Source organism: Alligator sinensis, unplaced genomic scaffold, assembly GCF_000455745.1.
Source record: "Alligator sinensis unplaced genomic scaffold, ASM45574v1 scaffold276_1, whole genome shotgun sequence".
Classification (NCBI taxonomy): Eukaryota; Metazoa; Chordata; order Crocodylia; family Alligatoridae; genus Alligator; species Alligator sinensis.
The window spans coordinates 206,407-233,151 of record NW_005842432.1 but is presented as its reverse complement, the minus strand read 5'-3'; the positions used below and the strand labels follow the sequence as shown (position 1 = coordinate 233,151).

Sequence of the window (26,745 nt, the reverse complement as noted above, 5' to 3'; positions counted from 1 at the left end):
CCAAAATGAGTTTAAGAACCAAAAGAAAATTCACTCTAAAGATTTCAAATCAATATCAATAGTTAAGATGGGCTGTTGAGCCCAACAGCTAAGGCATGTCAGCTACAATACTGGTTGATTTGAGATATTTCATATGCAATGCTTAGATTAAGTCTTAATACAACTGCTAGAATGTGCCAGATACCTCTACAGTGGGCTGTGCTGTGCTGTGCTAAACAGATGACACGCATATTCTAAATGCATCTTCCTTCCATCTGAGAAGTCTAACCAACTACATCCTGCTAATTCTGGAATCAATAAACTCAAGGTTTCATGCAAAACTGACATTAGTCATCAGAAAAATGCCCCCCATAACTTCAACAATCTTTGGGTTGGGCCCATGGAGAACACAGGGATTCTCATATGAGTCTGATTAAGCCCATGGCCCTGTCCAATCCTGGAAGCTAAATCATCCATCCAAATAGTAACCAGGCCAGGGACAACAACCTGGAAATTGCAGCCATCATAGAGACAGGGTGGATGCACCAAAACTCTAGTCAAGACCCTTGCTAACTGGGAAATTTTCTCTAGCAGTAATGCTGGCAAGTATTTCTGAGGGCAGAATTTTAAAACAATGACATCAAAAGAAATGCCCTTCCTGAGCTCCTACAGCTACAGTTAAGAAATACTTACAATTAGTATATCACCTAATAATGGACCATTTAAAAAATAGAAGTATTACATATACCAGTGGTTGTAGCTAATTATATTGTCTGTCAAAAACTGTTTTAAAGGAGATACAGCCTGAAATAAATGCCTTTACATCAGGGGAGGCACTGGGGGGGAGCTAAAGCCACCCCAAAATTCACCTTAGCCCCCCCTCATAAACACTCCTCCCTGTGCTCTCCCTGCCCAAGCCCCCCATCTCTCCCTGGACCACTGCCACCTGTCGTGTGCAGCTGAACCTGCCCTGCTCCTGTCTGCACCCTCAGAAGTGCGGCACTACTGGCCTGGCCTGTTTGCATACAGTATATATTTTTATTCTCCTTAATGGATTCTTTTTAACACATTGCCTCTCTTCTCTCTCAGAGAACTCAACTACAACAGTCTTCCTTGCTTACCTTTGGCATTATTTCCCTCTCATTCCCCCCACCCCCTCCCTTCTCTATCCATTGTTTTCCTAATTTCCACCAATTTACATTCTCACTGACCTCCCATCACACTTTTAGCTTCTTTCATTCCTTGAAGATCTCAGAACAGCAGATTTCCTATGCTTGGAGAAGGGTGCTTGTGCCTGAAAGCTCGTAAAGAACTTTTTTCCTACTACTCAGCTGGTCTAATAAAAGATATCACATCTGCTCAAAGAACCTTGCCTGCCTATATCCTTAGACCAACACGGCTACAACCAAAAACCCTGCAACATTTTCAAGAAGGTTTGTAGGAAGGCATTGTGTAGGTCTTGATCTGGAATGATTCAAGAATATTGATTCCGGTATCTATGTAGGATTTTCTATGATTTCCACCAATTAAAATGTTCTTAGAGGTCAGGTGAAATCATATGGAAAAATAAGAATCTGTAATGAGCCACAAGTAGAAGACACTATGCTAGAAATGGGAGAATTCATGTTTTCTTTAGACATGGCAACTATTGACTTTTTCAAAAGACCATATATAAAAAAAAACAACTTACAGAAAAACTATATGAAATATCTTTACTCTGTTACTTTTGTGAACTAAAATCTCTATTTCTGGGTACAACAGCAAGAGTTCTAACTACAATGCAATTATCTTCAGTTTTTTAATACTTAAAACAGCAAACCATAAAAATGTTAATTTCATTTAAAACAATATAAACAATATTGCCTGTAATTAAGTTAAGCACTATCTGTTAACTTTACCGTTTCTGAAAGGATCACTGCTTCAGATTGTTGCAGAGAAATATCTGTAGATTTAAATTCTTTATCAAATATTTCTTGATGCTTGCTGTTCCTTTTTTCCTTTTTCTTTTCCTTCTTATCTTTATCTAGGTCATCCTTGTCCAACTTATCTTGAGATCTAGAATGCATCTTTTTTGGCAGAAGAGGTTCAAGCACAAACCTAAAGGAAAAATTTATTCATTTAGATCAATAAAATGTTATTGTCAAAACAACATATTTTAATTTTCTGTTCCCAGAAACAGCGTACTTTTAGTTCAGAAATCCTCTGTTAACCTAGTGGGGCTCACTATACAATGACAAGGTAAAGAGGTTCATAAAAAGTGTAAATTTATGGTAGAACTGCTAATGGACCAGTACTGTGTACTTACCTCCAAGTTCTATGAAAAATATACTGTTATACAATTACGTATGCTTTCTGTAGGATAATGTTTATAGACCAATGCGCTCTCACATCTATACATTTAGCCTGTTTCTTTCAGTGCAAATCTTAGTAATTCACACATGTTCACAGTGAAAATTTATGAATCTCTACTTCATGAATGCATATCATGGATTAGCAGCACATGTACATGGACTTTATATGTTGGTTTCCATACGTTCACTTTACACACAAGAATGGCAATTTCCAGCCACATAAATGGTATTTTTGGCTTTTACCGAGTTTTTTATTCCATTACCTGTGCAGTATAGACACACATGCATCCACACAGCTACTGAAATAAGCAGCAAGCTACACCATGACTGAGCAGGTATGTGGCTACATGTGGTATGTACCAGAATGTGTAAACCCCAGAAACTGAGAGCAGATTGTAAGTGGCTGAAGCTTAGGGAAGCCCTTTTATGTTTCAGCCCCAACAACTGAGTAGTTAAAGCTTATCCAAGAAGCAGGAGACCTGGGTTCTAGGCCCCTCCTTGCCCAGAGGTGATTTGAAACTACATCTGAATTCCCAGCACAGTGCTTTAACCAGCAACCCCAGGTTAGGCATTATCTAATCGAATCTCCAGCACTCCTTATGAAGCTGAGACACTGCAGCTTGCATTTACTATTCGTTGGATAAAATGGACAGAGAGCAGTGGGGAAGTTTGTGCCCCACTGGTGGCAAGAGTCCAGGGTAGAACTCAGGACCTGCTCCTTCCCAAAGCATCAGCCATCTCATGAAGCCAAATACCCTTTAGCTTACTTTCTACTTCCTAGCCCCACATAGGTCCCTTTCTTGGCTGCCCTGGAGATCAGCTTCAAAAGTTCCTATATGATAAGGCAAGACACTTAAACCAATTTTTTCACAGGTGGTCACTAACTTATTTTAGAAGTTCCCTGACCCTGGACTCTGATTTGAGAAATGCTGAGCACTCAAAGCTCCAACTAAAGTCAAGAGGAGCTAGGCTTTAAACAGATACCTATATGCACGTGTAACACGGAGGCAGTAACCCTGTTATGAAGACATGAAAGAGACCGCACTCATTGAGAGACTGCGGTTCGGCAGCTGGAGCTGAGATACAGACTTGTTAATTGCCAATTAAGGATTATTCCAGAACATCTATGAAGAGAGCCTGGCTTGGAGGGAGGAAGAGGTGCTCAGACCCAAGTTGATGGAGGTACTTCCCCGGTTTGAGGTAAGGAATGGGATTTTGTATTGGATAGACAAAGGCAAGGGAGGGGAAGAAGTGGCGCAGATCTTGGTCTCAAGCCGTTATTGCCCACGCACTGCCCATGGGAGGCCATCTAGGTTGAGGTAAAACAGAGGCACAATTAAAGCGAAGAGTCTTTTGGCCAGGGATTCACAAGTTACTTGATACTGCAAAGAATGCCTTAAGTGTCAGAGGACTGAGTTATAAGCCTGCGTGGGTTCCTTTGGTGCTGATGCCCCAGGAGGAAAGTTCCTTTGAGAGGATTGCCTTGGATATTGTGGGACCATTTCCTAACAGTGCAGCTGGGTATCAGTATGTCTTGGTTATGACAGATTACCCGACACGATTCCCAGAAGTCATACCCTGACAGAATGTCAAAGGTAGCGGGGAAGTTGATAAAGTGGCTATTGCAGGTAGGAATCCCTTGTGAAATTTTGACGGATCAGGGCAAGACATTTATGTCAGGGGTACTGAGGGGAGTGTGCAAGATGCTCCAAATTAAGCAACTTAGAACCTCCACCTACCATCCTCAGATGGATGGTTTAGTAGAAAGGTTTAACAGAACCTTGAAGGGCATGCTCTGGGCTTGTATTCAGGGAGACCCACAGAAGTGAAAGTTAATGTTGTTATTTGCGGTCAGGGAAGCCCCACAGGCCTTGATGGGGTGTACCCCGTTCGAGTTGGTCTATGGACATAAACTGCAGGGTGTATTGGATATCATTTGTGAAGGCTGGGTGGAGGGACACCCTGAAAGAAGAGAGACTAACCAGTTCATACGGGATTTCTGAGAACGTTTAGAGAGAGTTTGGGAGGTGGCCCAAGAGAATTTGGGGGTGAGTCAACATAGGTAAAAACAAAACTATGATACTTGTACCAGGGAGAGGAACCTGCGAGTAGGAGATTGGGTTCTAGTACTGTTACCTGATAACAGACACAACTCCTGTCCCAGAGTCAGGGACTGTTCCGGATAACTAGGAGGTTGGGACCCATAAATTATGAGGTCCAAAGGACAGAGTCAGTAAGGAGGAGGCAGATTTACCACATTAACCTGTTAAAGAAGTGGAATGGGAGAGAGGCCTGGTTAATACAGGAAGATGTAGGAGATTTGAACGAAGTAGGGGACCCCATGATTTCAGAGTGGGAACCCAGAGAGCCCAGGATAGGGGATGGGTTGTCAGCAGGGTAAGCAGAGGAGCTAAACAGGCTAATAGATAAATTCCCCTATGTATTTCAGGCCAGCCCGGGGGGACCTAGAGGGATAATGCATGAGATTAGGACTCCCGAAGGGAGCATGGTTAGAGATCACAGAACGAGACTACCCCAACCTTTGTGGGAAGCGGTGAGGCAAGTAATTGCTCAAATGTTGGAGGCTGGAATTATAGAAGAGTCCCAGAGTCCCTGGTGAAGCCTGCTGGTAATACTTCCAAAAACAGACAGTACTACATGGGTCTGTGTAGATTTCAGAAAGGTTAATGAGGTGGCGGCCTTTGACACCTTTCCCATGCCCCAGATAGAAGAGATGCTGGAAAAGATTGGGCAGGCTAGATACACATCAACCCTGGATTTAACAAAGGGTAATTGGCAGATCCACATGAAGGAGCAGGATAAAGAGAAGATGGCTTTTGATACACTTTGGAGCCTCTTTCAGTTTAGATGGATGCTGTTCAGCTTAAATGGGGTGGCCGTTTTGTTCCAACGCTTAATGGACAAGACACTGGCCCCTCATCAAAATTAAGCCTCAGTGTACATTGATGACATTATAATATTTTCGCAAACTTGGGAGCCACATTGTCAACATTTACAGGCATTCCTGCAGGAGCTAAGAGAAGCAGGGCTGACAGCTAACCCTAAGAAACGTAGCTTGGGGCAGAACGAGACTAAGTACCTAGGTTTCCAGGTAAGTCAGGGGCAGATAAAGCCCTTAGCTGATAAGGTGGAAGCCATAAAAGCTTGTTGGCTACCTTGGATCTTAAAACAATTTAGGTCATTCTTAGGACTCGCAAACTACTATAGGAGGTTTATCCAACACTTTTCGGAAATGGTGGCCTCAATGACAGACATGACGAAGGGAAAACCCAGGTTGTTAAATTGGTAAGAAGCCGTGGTGAGGGCCTTTGAGAAAACCAAACAAGCTCTCTGCAGTGCACCAGCCTTATAAACCCCGGTTCCAGGAACCGTTCTTCTTGTAGACGGATGCATCAGGGTGTGTTATGGGGGCTGTTCTTTTTCAAAAATGGCAGGGAGCAGAAAGGCCCATAGCCTATGCAAGCAAGAAACTGATGAAGGCAGAGACCAGGTACTCAACCATAGAACGAGAATGTCTGGCTATTAGATGGGGCTGAACCATTTAGATATTATTATTTAGATATTTAGATGGAGCTGAACTGTTTAGATATTATTTATTATGTCAAAAATTTGTTCTGATTACAGATCATGCCTCTTTAAGGTGGTTACAAACGGCCAAAACGGATAACTACCAAACACTGCGATGGGCCCTTGCATTACAACCTTTTCATTTTTCAGTTGAATTCTGAGTGGGGAAGAAGGAAGTGGTAGTTGATTTTCTGTCCAGGCTACCGAGCAATGGGAATGAGATATCATAAGGTGTTGGAGGAAAACTCAAAGATCCAAAACAGGAAGCTGCGATTAGACGAACCAGCTGGGATGTTCTAACAAAAAGGGGGAGGTATGTTATAGGGAGGCAGTGACCCTGTTATGAAGACATGAGAGAGACCACACTTGTTGAGAGACTGCAGTTTGGCAGCTGAAGTCGAGATACGGACTTGTTAATAGCCAATTAAGGATCTTACCTCCCGGTGGCAAGCCATCAGGAAGGTGCTAATTACTCATTGGAGACATTGTATAAAGGAGCGCTAACCTGTGTAGAAGGGGACATGGGGTAGGCACTTCAAGTGACAGAGCAGTGTTTATTTCCCTGCGCGGAAGCACAGGCAAGGCTGACAAGGAAGAGAAGAAGGAGTTTATTTCCCTTCCCATCAGTACGGTGTGCAGTGGAATGGCAGGAACATTGTGGGCGGAGGGGTGCGGTGGCGGAATGAAGCTGGTAAAGTAAGAGACTTTCTCCTTTTGCTACACTAGAAAGGGGGCGTGTTGTGAAGGAGACGCCCGAGTCATTAACAGGCCAAATACCGTTTCACCCTGTTTGGGGAAAGTGGGAGACTGAGGAGGCGACAGCCAATGGCAGCGAAGGTTTTATTCTTGGTTGCAATCTGTAAGAGTCCTTATTAAAACCAGTAAGCCTCCCATCCATTTGGGTGTCTCCCTTCTTTTCTTTTTTCCCCCATCAAGTTGTGGCAGGTGAGATTGACATCAGGATGAGGGGGGGCAGGACGTGACATTACATTTTGTGCTCAGCAGGCATCCCAGTCGCAGCATGGTATAATGCTAGATCCAAAGTGATCTCAAATCAGGCTTCATTTTCCCAGATCTCAGTTCTACACCTGTACAGTGGAGATGATAATGTCCCTTCTCTCAACAAGCATTAAAAAAAAAAAAATGTTAGTGAAGTACTCAGATACTATAGTACGGTACACCATAGGATAGTCCATGACAAAAATCAGTAAGCCTGTTTTCAGAGCAGGATTTTAATACTGTACAGTAAATAAAGAACAGAGCCCCCACATATTGAATGGGGGGGGGAAGGAAGCGGGGGGGGCGGGGCGGGGGTGGAAATAAAATACTGAATTGTTGTACAGTAACTCAGCCTTGTCTGTATTGTGTACTGAATGAATCAGGGGATCTGGGGAAACATAGCAGGTAATAATGTACCTACAATTTGTCTAATAATGCAGATATATGAAGGGGCCAAATGAAGGCTGCACAGATGGAATTCTGGCATTTCCAAAATTTTAAGTTTCTGACTTTGCAATTTTAATACTGCTTTTAAAATGCATTTTGTATCAACAGGTAGGTTTTTCAAAAGTACACTGAGAGAATCAGATGGACACCACCTCTGTTCATCAATAGAATTAGACTTTTTAAGTTCATCAGAAAAATGTCTGTCACTTGAGCTAACAAAGTAACTCCGAGCAGTAGATCACTATCCGCTTTGTAGATCAGCACACTGAGGGGTTCACAGACACCTGCTGATAGTGCAGGATTTCATTTCAGGTTCAGGAGGGACATGGGCCCAAATGGGCACAGACCTTTCTACCTATTTCTTCCAAACTTTACTCATCCAACTCCACCCCCTTCAACATGTCCTTCCCTGCTGCTGACTCCTCATCCCAGTGTGACTCTCTGTACCTAGCCATCAGAACATAAAAATACATGAAATACCATTCTGGGTTAGACCATCTATCCCACTATCCTCTCTCTTAACAGTGGCAATAATCCTCTGCTCAGTTCTCAGGCTTCTCATCTAAGTACTAGACTTTTTACCAAGCCAGTCCCAATTTCATCCTTGACCTTACTGAATGATTACATGCCTTGTATGTGAAATAGGCAGCTTCCTCATACGTGGGCAGAGTAGGGGAACATGGAGACCCATACCAGATGTTTACTTTAAGGTGCCATGGGATCTAAGCCATGATGTCAACAATCATGCCTCCTACCATGCCACACATGCATGGCAAGATGCATGATTTTGGGATCAAGGATTAGATCCATATCACACCCTACTTAACAGTGCTGCAACAGCCTGATCCCTAGGTCCCCATGTCCAGGGCAGAGTTAAAACCCTATATACTGCTCAGCTGGTCAGTACACAAAGTTATAAAGGTCCTGGTGTAAAAGGACCCAAGGATCAGGCTGTTGAGAAAGCTGTCCTAGGATCTGGGGCTGCCCCATTGTGGATCCTGACATCCAGCTGAGTGTTGGGAACTGTCTGGACCAGCCCCGACCAGCCACATGGTCAATTTAATATATGATACAAATGAGCCACAAAGTTGTTACATGTTGAATAACTTTATGGGCTCTAACTATTATAACGTCTTAAATGGACTTTAACGTGTGGCTGGGTTACCATTTAAGATGCAATTAACCTGTTAATCACATCTTGCATGTAACGTGTATCAGGCACTTGAGAGCACAAAGGGAAATAGAGCTTTCTGGCTCTCACTTCAGGAACCCACAGTAGTTTAGAGCTTCATTTGAACCAAGGAAAGTCTCCAAGTTTGGGTTGGAGTAGGCTCTGTAGAGGGATCCTTGGGGACTTTATAGTTTTAAAAGTCTAGCAATCCTCTACTGAATAAAGGACAATTTTTCAGCGATGCACAATTGATCAAATTTGGGTAGATTTACATAGATCCAACAAGTTAAATATTTCTGACACAAAAGGCTCTGCCAAAGTTCAAGCTCTATTTTAAAACTTGGTGGTGGAGGGGGAAGCGGGGTGAGGTCTGCATTTTTTAAATGTGGGTAGAATAATATATTTTTACCTAGCCTCAGTGGAAGAAATGGTAGAACTGTTTTCATTATAGGAAGGACAGAAGGATGGAAGGAAGGACTGAAGGAAGAGCCTAGGGCAGGTACTTAGCCTATAAAATTTCCATCCAAATGTTTCAAGGTTAGTAAATATATAAGGAATTAAAAATAAGGTCAAGAAATGGCAGGAAAGCTTAATCACAGATGGTGCAATGAGCTCTGCTTATAAAAATGTCATGTATAATAATCTTATGTGCGAAAGTGTAGGGCGGGTGTGCATACATCTATAGATATAAATGTTAGTGTGTATACTGTACATACTGATCAGGATCAGACGGCAATTCCTAGCTTAATGCATTCTGATAGCATAGAAAGCATTAAGGATGACAAGTTAGTGAAAGACTTCAGGTTAGGTTTTTATTGCCAATAACTAAGGGCAAGGTTGATTTCTGAGTAGTAGGTGAATTTTCATATTTGGAACACTACAAACCTCAGGCATTTGCAAAGCAGAAACGTGGTTCAAGTGTGTGAATATATGCAAGGCTGATATACTATCTTAATCTTTGTCCGAAGAGATACAATTTTTACCCTTCACAGTTGACTATTTTTGTTCTGACTGCACAGAAGAAGCCTTTAGGGTTTTAATGAACTTTATCAAATGAACTTTTGAAAGAAAACAAACAGTTCATTTTTTAAACTTTTTTTTGGTTTATTACTTAGCATGATAAGCAAAGCCTAAAGAATATTTGAATGATCTTTCTCTGTTTTGAGTCCTGAGCTTAAATATCCAGGAAATTAAAAATATAAGCAATATTTTATTCCTGTTGGGCTTATTTTTCATTTCCAGGCTACAGATAATTGCTATGGGTTATTTTTCTATAAAACTACCTCATAAAAATACACCTTTCATACTTAAATCTATTGTGATACAGTTTTTATGTTACAGAAGATGAACAGAAGACATCCTAGGTTAAATATTATGCTAACACGTTTTAGAAAGAAAGCTGAAATTATCACATTGCAGAAAGACAAAAAAGCAGTGAAATATATTACATTTAAAAGTGTTTGAATACTTTGTATTCAAAAACTTGTGCAAGTCTATCTCAATCATGCTCTTGGTCCAATAAAAGATGCAACTCATAGAAATCCTTCCCTCTTGCATTTAAAAGTCATTCTTGGTATGAAATGTTTTCCCCATACTTAAGAAAAATATGTACAATGCCCTGATGTATGAATATGTAAGTCCTGATTGTGCACTGGAATCCAGTACTACTCACATTGTGAGACCCCAGTGATATCAAATGAGGCTCAACAAAGGCTCATGCTTCTGTTATAGAGATCTCCAATGTAACAACCAGGTGAATAGGTTTCAGAAGTTTTGCTTTAACAATAGTTTATATTTTAAACATTACCTTTAAAAATCCACACATCATTGCTGTTTTAGATAAGCTACATGTTAACAACAAAAGCAGAAGCCCTGATTTCAGGGTTGCCAAAATATATTTAAGGTTTATCTTTGCAAAATCATATATATAAGTATAGATTCAATAACACGATCAGTATAGATTTAATAACATGATATAGAAATATGCAGCATTATAGACAGGAGTATTCACAATTAACAGATCATGGTATTTCTAAAGAACTACAGCTCAGAATAGTAACATGTTAATAATTATTTATAAATCAACTACTGCTTACTAATCAGTATTCCATGCACTTTTTATTGAGGAGGGGGTGGGGGTTATATATTCCATATAATGTGAAGGGAATTTATTCTAGTAACTTTCATTATTATCATCAATGACAAAAACAAATCCTTTGGGATTTATCTTCCTGTGAGCCTAGAATCAAAATGACTATGTCTTTTGAATTTATTTAATGTTTTTGTTTTGTTTTTATATTCATATTTTAAATATATTTTGGCAACCCTGAAATCAGGGCTTCTACTTTCATTGTTAACATGCAGCTTATCTAAAACAGCAATGATGTATGGATTTTTAAAGATAATGTTTAAAATACAAACCCATTGTTAAAGCTAAACTTCTGAAACCTATTCACAACTCATACACTGGAGACCACTTTCAATAAAGTTGTTAAACAATTCTGTAAAACAGTTACCTGTTCTTTTAAATTAAAGAGCTAAGGTCAACTAGAGCTAGAGGAAGCAGAAAATTTTAGTTGTGGAATGTTTTATTTTTTTCTGACAGAAAATGCTGCCTTGTTGAAATTAAAATATTCCATGGGATCGTCATTATTTTGATGAAACTGTAATGGAAATGAACAAGTCTGTCCCTGGGTGTTTTGAAATCTGTCTAGTTTCTACAGGCTTCTCGGCTTGCCTCCATAACCAGGTGGGCCATTGAGGAATATTATCTTCCAGCTCTTTAGCAGTCCAAACACATAAGGTGACTCTTTCCAGGGAAAACAGCCAGCTTCTCGGGCACCCAAAGCTACCTGAGTTAGAGTGGGTCAGCTCCTTGTCTGGCAGGGTACTGGGGTTCTTAGCCTGAAGAATTTCAAGAATTTTCACAGAAACTTTAGCTTTTTCTAAAAGAATAGTAGAACTCCTGTTCTAGGGAAAAAATTGATATTTAATTATTGTGTTTGGGAATTATTTTTTTTTTTAATTTCAGAATTTCCCCAAGGCACAGGAATTTCAATTTCCACCAGCAATACTTAGAACACAAGTTCATTCATCAGCTAGCTGCCAAAAATATTTAAATCGCCACTTGTAGGAGTGAGACTTAAATCATTACCCTCACAACCAGAGCCTAAAATTGTCTACATAGTAGTTAGTTAGTGCCCAATCTTTTTGTCCTGAGAGCCAGATGGGCAGTGCCACATCCCATCATGGGCCAGAACTGGCTGTGGGTGGGGAGGTGTCGCTGCCTGACCCTGATCTGTCCACCTGGGGCAGGGGTGTGGTGGAGTGCCCCTGATCCAGATGCATGGAGGGGATGGGGGCAGAACGACCCCTATCTGGGGGGGGGGGAGGGGCAAGATGGAGTGGCCTGATGCAGATGCACAGGGGAGGGGGCAGTTCAGTCCCAATCCCAATCCAGACATGCAGGACAGGACAAGGTGGCTACAATCTGGACACGAGGTGGGAGCAGGAAGGCGATGGATTGGCCCTGATCCAGACATGCCTGGGGCATGGAGTGTCCCTGCTCTGGATGGGTGGGAAGAGGGGCACAGGGAGAGAGGAGCACCTTGGCTCCAATCCTGATGCACTGGTGGGGGAGGGCAGAACAGAGTGCTTTGGCCCCAATCTAGACATTTGGGTGGGGGGCACTGGGGGGGGGGGGGCATGCAGCCCCGCCCAGCCTGGACACCCACAGGGCAGGTCTAGCCCTGATCTTGTTGCACAGGCAATGGCTGCATGGCGCTTCCACTGCTTCCTGCTGCCAAGTTTTCTGGCCCATGGGAATTCCCGTGGGCTCAATGTCCTGGCTTCACAGGTTTGATTTGGCTTGCGGGCCAGAGGTTGAGCACCCCTGGTCTACATTAAAATATAAATACAATGAATAATAACGCTTAGGTTTTCTACAACAGTTTAATTCACAAATATAGTGTTTTACCAGATATCTTTATTCCTATTTTAAACTGATATTCAAAATGGGGGAATGTCTTGTCCAAAGTCTAAAGTATGAAACTGACAGAACTGGACACAAAAGACAGGTCTCTTGACTTGTATACTGCTCAAGATAATATATATAAAACCCAAAGAGTTACAGCTATACTCACACAACATTTGTTACTTGCTCCACAGACAGACTAAAATTATTACTACTACAACTATTATTATTATTTATTATTGTCTGTATTGTAATAAAATGCAAAGGTCCTTTTTTAAAAACAGGGCTCTTTTAATGAGAACTGTGCAAACCCATAGTAAATGAATGGTTTACCATAGCAGTTGTGGACGACCATAGGCATTTGAGTATCTAACTATCTAAACACATAAAATGAGGAAAAGCAGGGGCAGAGCATAAAATATTACTAAGACAGGTGGGGTGATAAATCTTATTATTTTCATTTAATCCCCACCCCCCCCATCTCTGATGGTTCCACCAAGAGTCAAAACATGTCATGGGGAGGGAGCACAGAAAAGGTCAAATGTCCAGCAAAAAACAGTGCAAGAACTTTTGGATAAATGGTTGCATGTGAACACTGGGGAATGTACTATAACAGTGAGAAAGGCTCCTTACAGTCTTATGCTCCTACATTCCTGTATGTTCATATCAGTCAGCTGGGACAGGGTATCAACAGAGTAAAAACATGAGATGCCTCTTATTTCTCTGTGTTCTGACTTCAAAAACATAGATTCTAATTTTCTTATGGTCTTCCACTCTCTAACTTATTTAATCAGACTATTTTGCCATTTATATTAATACAGTGAATGTTCCAGTGTAACCGATTTCTCTATAACTCCACTTGATAAAATGCAAAACAATTGTTTCAAATGTAAATGAATATTTAAAGAAAAAAAAAATTCCACAAAGCAGATATTGATTAGTCTTTGTACATTAAAGAATTCTATTAGGACTTTTTCCAATGGGAAATATTAATAACTTAATAAAATGCATTTTTTATGTAGGATCAAGCCACAAAGCAGAATGTTCTATTCCTTATTTCTGTTTCAGTGAATAATAATATGGACTATGTTAATCATAGTCCGCAAATATATGTGCAATACTTCAAAATGACTCAACTAAAAAATATTGTCTCTAACCTCATTTAGTTGTATATACGTTATAGACTGGTATAAATATGACTAGCTAATTGCTCATCAAGAACGACGGATTTCAGGGAATGTTTACATGACCCCCCCCACCCACTCACCCTTTGAGGTTGGCTACATAGACTCCCCCTGCTGCTGTCTCCTCCTCTAGCCTCCGGTGCGGGGGCTCCCCCCAACCAGCCTTGTGGCAGGGCTTCCCCCAGCCTCCCTTCCTCTCCCATCCCCTCCCTCCCCACCATCTTCCCCTCCCTGCTGGCTATTGCTGGTGGGAGGGGGGTGCCGCCTTCTCCCTTCCCCTCCCCACTTCCCTCCCTTTCTTCCCTGCTGCCTGGAACATGCTGTTTATTCACTCATACTTCACATGCACCAACCCCAGAAATTACACAATGAGCACTACACGAGGGAACCCCCCTGCTACTGCTCTTGAGGTCTCTGTCTCCAATGTGCTTGACAGCAGAGTTGGGAAGTGGCCTAAAGATAGCTTCACTGCCACATGTCAGTGTTCAGTACTCGAGGAGTAGAAGCTTGTGAGCAGAGCTCGCCTTTCAGAGGTGCTTTCAAGTAGTACAGACAAGCTCTGAATTTTGACTGTAGGCATATTTCCACTGCTTTTCTGCCCCATTTGGGAGGTGACCATGCCTCTCAACTCAGTATTGGTTAGGCCTAATGTTGGGTACAGTTTTGGGCTCCACACTTTAAAAGAACATGGAGAAGTTAGATAGGGTCCAGAGGCAGGCAACAGAAATGATAAAGGGCTTACTAGCCAACCCATATGAGAAAAGGCTGAAGAAAACCAGCATGTTCAGCTTGTGGAAAAGGTGCTTAAGAGACAGCAGTCTTCAAATATCTGAAGTCCTACCATAAAGAAGAGGGAAAACACCTTTTTATCTCTTTCTGAAGAGAGTAAGATATGGACCAATGGCTTGATGTTGCAGCAAAGTATGTTTAGCTTGGATATCAGGAAAAACTTCTTCCTTGTTAGAATAGTGAGGTAGTGGAATAGACTGTGTACGGAACCTGGACTCATCATCATTGGAGGAGTGCAAGAAGAGGTTGGGCAGGCATTGGGTCAGGAATGATCGAAGAGTAGCCATGCCTACGTTCTACTATGTGTATTTCCTATGCTTCTGGGCTTTGCTGCTTGCCACATGGGGCTGGGAGGAATTTTTTCCCCTCCTGCTGCTACATGTATCAGGGGTGTTTTTTGTGTGTGTGCTTTCCTTATAAGTATTAGGTGTTGGCTGTAGCCAAGGCAAAGGATTTTGACTGGGGTGTGCCAACACACTTGCTGGGAATATGCCCCCCCTGTTTTACCTGTGGCAGATTACAGGTGTAATGTGGTTGAGTCAGGGTTGACTGTCTAAGCTTTGATAACAGGTTAGACAATGGGTTTAGTTAGGGATGATCCTGCTTCAGACACAGGGGTGGGCAAGATGACCTTTGGAAGTCCATTGCAGTCCTACTTCTCCATGATTCTATGATTTAGGTCTCTTTAGGACAAGTCAAGTAGATCCCAAACCCACTTCTCACACCGACCTAATCCCAACTGCCCCTGCACCTCCACTACTGTTCTGACTCCAGATCATGCCCTGGTGCTTCCAATTCATATTCGGATTATAAATGCTCAAATGTTTGTGTGTTGATAAATATAATCTTTTTGCATCAAAACTGATAGATATAAACACTTTCAGGATCTCAAATTAGAGCTTGTTAGGGATTTTCCAGAAGCACTGTTTAATTGAAACTCTTCAAGAAAAAAAGCTACTTTTGTGATAATTTCAGTGGGTAAAGCTCCAAGAGAGAATTTCTAGTTAAACTAGAAATGTTTTTTGTCTCCTAGGAACCATAGTTTGGTGGTAAGGGCACTTACCTGGGATGTGGGAGATCTATGGGCAAGCTCTGTTCAGCCTCATTCATACCTTAAGCCTTTCAGAGCTCAGGTGAATGCACTGACAAGGAGGCTATTAGCTATTCTGGGGTGGGTCCCTCAGGTTAGTCTGTGTCCAGGATGCAACCAAGCCATGGCTCCAAACTCAGAAGTATAATAATGAGGCCTCCTGCAGATGCTTCTTTGTGGCTCTTATCGAGATCTTTTCTCTGGTGGCTGCTGGAGATGACAGCCAAAGAATCCTGGTATCCTAACAGCCACATTTCCTGGGTTCAATTTATTGGTGGAGTTATAGAGCCAAATAGCTTCTTTTACATTGGGGCAGATGACATACTTACTGAAGTGAGTAGGAATCTTTTAAATTAGAGGTAAACAAATCTTTTAAAATTTATGCTGCCTGACTTTGATGAAATTGTAGATGGCAATGGAATGTGCTACGCAGAGTGCTTGGATAATTGATACTATTTTTATGATTTAACACCAAGTAATTTTTCCTGAGACTGCAGACACAACAAAAACATATTTGGCAGCTGCCTCCACTGAAGAGTGATCAGGGTATGCTGAATAGCCTTCTGGGGGAATAACAAGAAACTTCCAAAAATAATTTAACTCCATTTTCCTTATGCTGCAGACAAGAAGCATAACAGTGCATTAAATATGCCATTACATCAATAAACAACTTTCACAGCCCTCCCAGCTTACCTCCTTGAGCATTTAAACACTGAATGCAGTAAGGAAATTAATCATAACCAGGGATACAGGTTTTCCATTTTCCACAGAAAAACGAAGAAAAACGTGCATTCCCCCTTCAACCGCGAAAAATGTGGAATTTTTGTTTGAATGGAGAAACCCATGAATTTTACACTTTTAACAGAGAAACCTGCGGATTTTGCACAAAACTCCATGGATTTTGCACAATCTCATGCCACTGCCTCTCCTGCTGTTGCACAGACAGGGGATGCCTCGCCAAGCCAGCGGAGAACTTGCAGAGGGAAGGACCTTTCCTGCGCAGCCCTGCTCTGCCCTCCAGCACCAGGTCACACCTGCTGGGCTGTGAAGGCCCATGCCCACCCCTGCCCCCACCCTGTGCACAGATCTGTGGGGCACAGGTCCCATCTGTCCCCCAGGCGTGTGCTCAGTGGAGAGGAGCCAGCCCCACCCTGCCCGAACCTGCAGCAGGCAGGCAGCAGGGTGGGGGGAGCTGGGCTCCATGCTCCGCTTCGCTGTAACAGGTCTTGCCTCCTGTTCAGGTGCTGCTGCGCTGGGGTTCAGGTGCTGTTGTGGAGGGTAAGGGGCTGTGGACCAAGTCCCTGGCCCTGCAGCCCTGGCAGATAGGGGTCCCATTTATTTTATTATAGTGACTGAGGCACTGGTAGGCTTCCTAATTGTTTTAAAATTGTAAATATATTAAGAAAACATTGTGTTCACCTGATAGCTATATATATTTTAGTGGCCTTTCACTTTAATATTGGATTTTAGGGTTTTAATTAGAGAAATTGTGATTTTTTTTTTTAATCAGGGAAAACCAGCATCCCTGATCATCACCCAAAGTTAAGCTTCTAAGTAGTTTGTAGTTAAACCACATTTCTTTAGCCACCACCCTTGCTGCTACTTGGATTAAATGACAAGCCATTATCATCAGCAGCCTACCAAAAAAGGACCAAAGAGGCTCTGTGCCTGGCAAGCTTCAGAATCAAAATGGCATCGCTATGCCTGGATGCTATGAACTTAAGCCAAAGCCCATTCAAGTTAATAGAAAGACTCCTATTAAGTTCAGTGAGCCTTGGTTTAGGCTCTGCTTCATGGTGGTAAAGTATATGCACTATGATATCATGATATTTATTGCTCCTTTAAGTATATGGGAGGGACGTTCCTGAATGGCTGAAAGGAAAACAGACTAACTCTAATTTTTCATAACAGATGCACATATAAAGAAATCACCAAGGGAAAATGACATATTATGCAGCTTCCTTCTGCATCATATGTTTTTCAGATGAAGCTAGACTTCAAGGAAGAATGATTGGGGATAGAAACCCAAACTGAAACTGATTGCAATCAAATAATCCCCATCAAATTGCTCTCACCATGTGCTTCACACACAAAGCCTGTTAAATGATATGAGCAACAACAGAGCTGACAGGGAGGTACATAATAAAAAAAGCTTATGGAGAAAAGCAAGAATATAAAAAGACTGGAGTAAGGACAAGAGAGAGGAATGTAGCAATGGAGAAAGAAGGACAAGAAGTGTGAGATAGAGAAGATATCCCTGTATGGAAGGCATGGCATAGACAGTTCCCTACTCTCCATGCATGAAATGGCTAAGCCATTTTCTTACGTGAAGTATAATCCTGACAAAGTTATTTTTTTTGGAGACAGCAAAACTGAGAAGGAATAATTGAGATGGCAGCCCATCCCATCTGCCCTGCTCCATCCCCCTTGCTCCTCTAGCACTGTTCACCACTACCAGAGTTACTGAATGCAATTAAAAAGAAACAGCTCACCAAAGGCTTAGTGTAAATCCATTTGGGATAGCTACTTCTTGTAGCCCACTCAAAAGAATACATGTAGTTTTTAGGTCTAATTTAGAAAGAAAAACATTCACACATCTGACACTGCATCGTACTTATCTTGGTAAAACGATAAAATAATCAAATAGTACAGTCAGTTAAATCAGCATTGAGAAAAAGCATGATTCTTTTAAGTGATGATACCTATTTAAAATGGTGCTTTTCTTCTCAATTGCAATCAGTTTGAGAAAGAGCTAAGTTTTATTGTTATGGGGGCAGAAAAGAATCATCTAACATAAAATTTCTACAATGTGCACCTGAATTATCTTTCCAAATAGAAATAGCTTGCTCATAAGACATTTATGTAAGCTTTTCTTATTCATATTAGCAATTCTATAAATGTATAATATTCTAATTTCATACTATAATAAAATAACATATCAACTTGGAATTGTGATTGTAATGAATGCGGTTTTTAGATGCTGTTAGCTCAGGGCAAAATATGGTCTACAGAGGGACTTTGTTTGGCCTGCAGCGAGTCCCTCAGTCCGACCTGGCCCAGGCGCCATCTGGCCCATTCTGCATCCCACCACCCTCTAGGCAAATAGCAGGGCTGAGGTGGCTCTGCAGCTGGATTGCCTTTCTAGGCAGCCCAGGCGGTGGAGGCTCCTTCCAGCTGCTGGCGCCACTGGCTCCAACCCCATGGTACAGCGAGGGACCTGTGTGCACAGAAATGCCACCTGCCCGCCCCATGCCTGCAGGCCTGCTCCAGACTTGCCTACCCACAGGAAACAGCGGCAGCTTCGACAGCAGCCGGGCAGAAGCTGCTGCTTGGCATGGGGGAAAAGTGGCCCCTCCCTCTCACCGCTACCGGGCCTTTCTTGTTGCAGCCACCCAGAACCTGTTCCTGGGCTGCCCTGTGGTTCCTCTGCACTGCCATCACTACCCCACTGGGCAGCCCAGAAGCAGTGGTGAAGGCGGTGGAGAGGAGGCACAGGCAACTCAGGCATAGGCTCTGGGCAGCTGCAGCATTGAGGGGAAGGACCGCTTTTATGCCACGCCAAGTAGCAGCTTCTTCCCAGATGTTGACACTGCTCAATATAGGAGGGCAATTGAGAGAAGTCACGGGCAAGCTGGAATCAGGGTTGTGCGTATGGGTTCTGGCTGGTCTGCTCCAGCTGGGGCGAGTCTGGAGCAGGGCTGGGGTGGGCTGGGCTGTGCACTGTTGGCACTGGTGGAGAAGAGCCACAGTGTGTGAGGGCTCTGGGCATTGCAGAGTGTGTTTGTGGGGAGTGCTGACTGGCCCATGGCAGCTCCCTAGAGCTGCCTATGTGGCCCATAGGCACAAATAATTGCTTGCCCCTGTGTTAGTTTCTTAAAACCATGGATTTGTATACTCAGCTGTTACCAACAATCGTAAGCCTATAATGATGATAGCTTACTTACCCATCAGAGCCAGGTCTAGAAGGTGTACTGTCTGATGAAATGGAAGATACTGATGCAACAGATAAAGGTCTTGAAGATGACGGCATAGTGAATGATCTAACCATAGACCTTGGCCGACTTCCTCGTCTATCATCTAAACTTGAGGGCTACAAGAAAGAAATATAACATCTTACTCTTTTTAGAACGATCTGAAATGTGTGTATTAGAAGTAATGTTGACAGTTTATAAGGTTCTTTCTGTCTAGAGTTTTATATTATTTTTACCATCTTTACATAATCATATTGAGAGATACTGATTCTATAGTTGCATACATTTTTGTCCAGATTGAGAAATACGGTAAGAATACACTTAATATTAAGTGAATGTTGATATTCCATTGATTTTAAAAGTGCCTATATTATTTAATAAGGAAATATTATAAATCATATTTGTTTTAAGGGAAAATATATGTATATACAACTATTAGTCTTCTCTGCATGTATGTTTGCACATCACGTGACTTTCAGTATATTTAAAATAAGCCAACATTTAAAAAATATGGCTGTGATGTTTTTGTGAACAAGCCATTGACAGAATGACATCAGACATTAAAGAAAATAATTTAAAGTTTTTGTAAAGCAGACATTCTTTTAACAGTTCTGAAGCTTTGTTAGTCATTAATAACTGATATATGCATATAATAATTGAACTATTTCAGACAAGAATAAATATCTCATGCTGTTTAATCACAGATAGATTTTCCACCCTGTCAAATAACCATAAATTGGCAGCATACAAGAAAGACAGAAATGATAAAACTCCATCAATTCTGACAATTCTTAGTAGTGGATCAGAGGTGAACTGGCAAGATAACCCCACCTGGATAAGACTTTTAAGTCGGCTCCTTGACAATGTTAATGTATATTACTGAAGCACCTGACACATAAGTAGAGTTAAGTCAAATTCTCTTTTCTGCTTGGGAATAAATTATTGTTTAGAGACACATGTCTTCAAATGTGTTGGGGAGGACCGTTTTAAAGGACTACAGATGAAAAAACATTTAAAAGGATACCATCGAGGCTGGTAAATTCCAAATATAGTTGACATATAAGTGCCAAACCAGACTTTTTTTCCTTCTTCTCAATATGTCAAGCACTGACTTAAATATGTCACCAATACAAAAAATCTGAAATTCAGGATATAAACATGAAGACCCTGAAAAGTAACTGAGAGTATGAACTTACAGAAAGTTAGCTCTTACTCTGCAGTAAAGGCAAGGTAACCTACCCTTCAATGAAAAAGTCAGGGAGTTTGCCAGAGGCAGGAGGGATTTCAGTCATTTGCTTCATTAATTTTATGTCTGTCAGACAAATGATGATCATTTGTGGGTGCAGGCCCCAGCATATTCTATAACAGTACTTAAATTGTCAGCTGTACATGGCTCCCCCCACCCAGAAGTTGACAATGAAGCATATGAGGTATTATGGTCTACTTTTTGGCACAGACAGATTTCATGTTTTGGGCCTGGCTGACATAGCGCCATTTCATGAGGTTTACTTTACAGCAACCAACACCTGTGTGAAGACAGGTCAATCATTGCAAAATTGTGCATGGTTCCTCTGACTCTGAAAGTCTCATCTAAGCAGAGGCTGCTGTTCCTTGCAATCATGCACTCCATCACCATAGTTTGGAGCACACGGACTCCAAAGATGGATTGCAAGGTTCTGTTGTAGTAATAATTTCCTTCATGATTTAAGTCTCCTAACAGATGCATGCTAGCAGAGCAGATGCTGTATGGTCTGTGGTTTGGAGTGTCCATTCTGCGTGACTGGCCACTATTCTTCCGATACCCTAGGGCACAATGCAGACCAGGTGATAAAGACTACATGCTGGTCAGTTTGAGCCAGTCACTGATGTATTGTATCAGAACTGGCTTGATCCTTTCTGCATGTATGCACCTCGCCCCACACGGGGCACACATTATACTACTGAACATCAAAGGGCTATCTGTGGTTGATCTGAGCACAGCTGTTTTTCTTTTCCATTTGGAGTTAACCTGTTTCTAGATGTTGTTTTATCGTGATCTCACTTTTGCTTTGGTTTTCTCGATATATGCTTTGTATTTCAAACTTTGTATTTCAAGTTTGAACAATGAGTTCTCACTTCATGTCTATGGTCCTCAAGTGAAAGGCAAATGTTTCAATTTCAGTTGGCTTAGCACACAGTCAGCTTTCTCCACAGTATGACTGACAGAAGAGTTTAGGATTGGTTTGATGTGGTGAAAGTCTTAGCCTTGAGCTGTCGCAGAGCTTCTCCGCATAAATGAAACTTCTCTTACCCTGGTGCACGTACAATTTCATTTTCCATCCGATTCTACTAAGAACCGTTGGTTCTCAAATAGAGTTCTTGGTATGTGTTCTGCCAACAGGTCCTACAAAGACAGCTACTGTGATCAAGCCCTTATGGAAATCATCTGTGTGTTGTATAAAACTTGATGGCTGACTTGTATATGATATCCACCACTCACCCCAAAATTTACAGTTTGGTGGTAATTAGGAAAAATATGGTGGTACCATTCAAGGACTTAGTTAACTTGCACTGTCTGACCATCAATTTATGGGTCATAGGTAGGGTGGCCATACATCTCGGCTTGGCTGGAACATTTCAGGATTCCATAGGCCAGTCCAGTCTGGCTGGTCAAAAATCCAAGCAAGGATATGCCATCTGTGGACAAGGTGGGGCCTGATCCGGTCTGCTCTCTTTGCCCCCACACAGAAGCAATGGTGCCTGCCTGGCCACCTGCCTGCCGCTTCATGCTGCTCCACCTCACCACCGGACTCCAACTTGGAACTTTTGACAAACTGTTCAGGACCAGGTTATGAAATTCTGGAGTGTCCCAGCCAAACCAGGATATATGGTCTAGTCAGAGGCAGGGAATGTGAGGACCCTATGTTCAACACAGTGAAGAACTCCCTCCAGAAGGTGAAGGAAAACAGTGCATCGCTTAAGAGATGATGATGATGAATGGCAGTCTGTGGAGTTTCAAGATGAGATCTACAAAGACCTGAGTGGCCTCCTTTGTAGTAGGAAATCGGTCACAGAATGAAATGGACCATGTTTGTCAGCCAGTTGATAACAACCAGGATGGTCATATTGCCCTTGGAATTAAGTGGTTCTGCAATGAAATCCATGGCTGAGATGGGGTTGATAGAGGCTGCAGCTTAGCCTGATGGTTCTTCAGCTAAGCACATGCACTGCAGGATTTGATATACAATTCCATGCACAACTGTATGCATGGACATCAAAAGTTACAGGAAATAAGCCCAAACAGAGACTACTGAATTGTGTTTTATTCAGAGGGTTGTTCACTGGTGTTCCAGGTTTTTATTGCCCTTAGGCACTGCGATTGTGAACCTGGTAGGGCTTTGAGGAAGTGGCACAGATTCGTAGATGCTAGGGTCGGAAGGGACCTCAACAGATCATTGAGTCCGACCCGCTGCCTAGGCAGGAAAAAGCGCTAGGAACAGATGACCCCAGCCAGGTGAAAGAGTGTTGGGGTCAGAGGACACCAGCCAGATGCCTATCCAGCCTTCTCTTAAAGACCTCTAAGGCAGGGGAGAGCACCACCTCCCTTGGAAGCCCATTCCAAATTTTGACCACCCTTTAGCCATTTCTTGAACACCATTTTCCTAAGCAGCTACTCTTTGTCCCAAATACTCTAATTTTGTACAGATGGACTTCTCTTTCGTGAATTGAAAGGCTGGTATGACAAAGGCGCCAACTCGTGGCCAGTCACCACACCAGCCTGCCACTTCATCTAGGGCAGTTTGCCCTGTCTTTCCTGCCACGACTTGTTGGGATAAACCAGTTATCAAAAGCGGGAGACTGTCCATTTTAATACCCTGATGCCAAGGGGTTTACACATGACTCCAACCTTCCCTTATTGTGTCCCATCCTGACAGATGGCATCCTAAGTTGTTTACAGCACTGGTCTACAGCAAGGCTAACTCTGCCCCTTGTTGGGCCTCTAGCACTCTCTCTTGCACACTGCCCCCTCTCACAGGGCCTCACTTACTCTGCCCCTTCTCAAAGGGCCTCTTTTGTACTGCCCCTCACTCAGCCACTCTCACTCTGCCCTACTCTGTGACTCTCTGACCTTCAGGCTTGGCTACTCACTCTCTGGCTGGCCCATATGCAGCCCTTCAGGCGCGACAATGCACCCTACTCTAAATGGCCACCAGCCTTATGCCTCATCCTGGGCTGACTCAGCTGCTAGTTCCTTTTCAAGCCACTACTTCTGCCCCCCCTGCCCCCGCTGGGGCCTTGGGGTCTTATCCTGGGCTCAGGTGCCTCCCTCTAGGTGTGCCTGGTCATACTATCTTCTCTATAATCCACTGGGTAGTGGGGACTAGGGTTATAAGGTGCCCCTACCTGCCTTTCAATGGGGAGGCAACTGGCCTGGCATTTCTGGGGAGCTACCCCACCATGGGTAGCCCCAACAGGCCATCCTTCCCCAGCAGGGTGCAGTTTTCAGTCATACTCAAGACCAGGAGCCTTCTGCCATCCCCATAGCTCTTGCCCTTAACTCCGAGCTGTTCCTGAGCAGCTGCTGAGCCAGATGGTGTCTCTCCAGCAGCCGACTGCTGACCCAGCCCTGAGAACCTATATCTAAAATGGAGGCTAATCTACTCCCTCCTCCAATCTCAGGGCTCTCCTGCAGTCATGCAACTGCCTCATTACTATGGTACACACCTGCCAGCTGCCCTGATGTCCGCTCTGGCCCTTAAAGTGACAGGCACCCAAAGGTGTTCTGTCACAGCAGGTATGTACTTCTTTCTTTAGACCATGTCTCTTGAGAAAAGACAGCTCAAATTGTAAAGTCTGATGCATCTACTTCAACAAAAAGGGCTTGGAAGGGTTCTGGGGGACCAAATTGGATGTATATGTTTCCAGTCATCAACACTGGTTTCATGTCAAAGAATGCTGGGCCTCTAGTATAATGAGGCACAACACTTCTTGAAAAGACCATCAAAGAAACTAATCTCATCTTGAGGAATCCTTCAGGAAACACAGACAGAAATTAGAAAAGCTAAAGAAGCATACTACTTGACATTCCTTGGCAATCCCCAGTTGATAAGAGTGGCCATCTTGCCTGGATCTATACTTATACCATGCTTACTCTGTTACTGTGGAATTCACTTAGTGCTCTGAAATTGTGCTCTTAATTTTGAGCTTTTGTTTGAATTAAACTATAACCTTAGCTCTTATGATTGCAGTGATAACCTTTGCAACTTATCTGAATAGAAACCAATGCATTGACATCTGCCTAATACACACACTGGCTGACACAGTGCTCTGACATGCACAACCTGCCTCAAATATAAGGCAAATATCAATTTGGCATTTTTCCAGGATGCCACTGCCATTTTGCCTACAGAATTCATCATTTTGCTCTAACCAGTCATAAAACATTTTGTTTTGTCTCTTTAGTCTGCTGGGATTTGTCTGCTGTGTCTTACCCATCAGCTTTCCTTCTAAATGGGAAATAATTGGATTACAGTGCATGCTCCCTACACTATTCTATGGAGCTAGGCAAGAAGCCAGAGCTGGAGTATATATTGTAGCCAGAGAGTAGGGGAACCAGAAACACAAGCTGGCATTACAGGCTGTCTATGAAGTGCTTAATATGCAACTGGTGCATGCCTTTATTTTTAAAATTCTTATTGACAGGAAATGAACTTTTGCTACCTTAAAAATAAGTTAATGATACCCCGGGTGAAGTTTAGTCCTGTATATTTGCTATTGCATAAAATTACTCTTTTAAATTTTTTTGGAGAGAGGGGGTGGAAATGTTTAGCTTTAAACAACATTTAGTTATTTGTTTTCTTGGAGACAAATTATATGTGGTTGCAAGTCAAATCTCTTCAAAATGGTAGGTGAATTTTCCCTCATCATTTATTCCAGTTTGAAATCTGTTTAGCCATTTGGGACCACAACAAACAGTACAAATCAATATAAATGAGTAAACAGAAAACATATTTCAACTTGAAGCTATATATTTGCCTGTATTTTGGATAAATGCTCAACACATTCATAATTGTTTTTTCTTTAAGAGTAATAAGGGGAAGAGTTTACAGTCTCGATATAGGCTTTACACATTACTTTTTTCACGACAATTTTAACCAAAAGTTTAAAGAATACTTATAACAATGCTAGAAATTTTGTCAGTGCTAATGATAAAAGCTGATGGGCAAAGAATTCATAACAGTAGCTTTCAATATACTTATAGAATACAAGTCTGGCAAAGCCAGCCTGAAACTAACTGTAACTCTGTTCATCTGGTACAGGATGAGCATGAGGATAAAAGACTGGCCCAATTTACATGCCCACTGAGTTTATTAACAGCTTTAAAAATACATTGGCAGACAACCTACACCCCTTAAAAATACATTAGCTATTAAGAGATTAGTAGCTGGCTAAAGGAACTTGCAACTTAAAACAACTTCCCACTGTCTTTAAGCAGAAACATTCAATCTTAAATAATTAAAAAAACCTCTCCTTTGTAACTAATCTATGTTTTAAGGAAGAGATACAAAATCTGTGGGGATTTTAAAAATTCCTCTCTTCACCCAGAAGCCAAGGCAAAAGTGGTGGCCAAAAATTACATTTTCATAGGGCAGAAATGAAAATATTGTGCTGAGAATCATTCACCTAGAACAACTTAACCCCAGTCACCTTAAATTTAAATTGGAATGATAGTAGCATAAGCCTTGCGAGTAAGGTCAAAGGTACAATCTGTCCTTAAGAGCAGCCAGTTATTTGGTGCACCTACAAATGCAAAACGCTTACTGACTTTAAAAAGAATTAAAACTACCTTAGTTCTGACATCTAACTTTGCAAGAGGTACTCTGTGACACTCTTTAACATGTATGTCTAACATCAAAAGAGGAATGCATCAAAGATGTCAAACACCACTTGGGGATTGTCGCTTCTTTCAAAGTACCTTAAAATGCAACATTTTGACCCCCAGTGGATAGTTCTAGATATTTTAGGATGAACTCCTATTCTGAGAAGTCAAGTTAATATGGATTTTTGAATGATTCCAAGGGCATTTGGTCACTTCTCCTAGGGCCTGAAAGTGTAACTGAAGTTTCCTGAAATACATGGTTGCTTCAGAAGACCTGGCCAGGCATACGGTACAGGATAATTACAGTAGAGCCCTATTGACTTGCCCATGATACTGTCTGTGGG

The 26,745-nt window shown here is 42.2% G+C and overlaps 1 protein-coding gene across 1 annotated transcript in view; it reads right to left on the bottom strand.

Annotated features, from left to right (window-relative positions):
* LOC102372075 (dedicator of cytokinesis protein 1) overlaps positions 1–26,745 on the bottom strand; it is a gene marked incomplete at its 5' end in the record, with an annotated part of 257,236 nt that overhangs the window by 45,579 nt on the left and 184,912 nt on the right. Inside the window, 2 exons of the mRNA XM_006030253.3 lie at positions 1,878–2,076; positions 19,516–19,661. Of these exons, the coding sequence (XP_006030315.1) occupies positions 1,878–2,076; positions 19,516–19,661 (345 nt within the window). The remainder of the gene's footprint in view (positions 1–1,877; positions 2,077–19,515; positions 19,662–26,745) is intronic.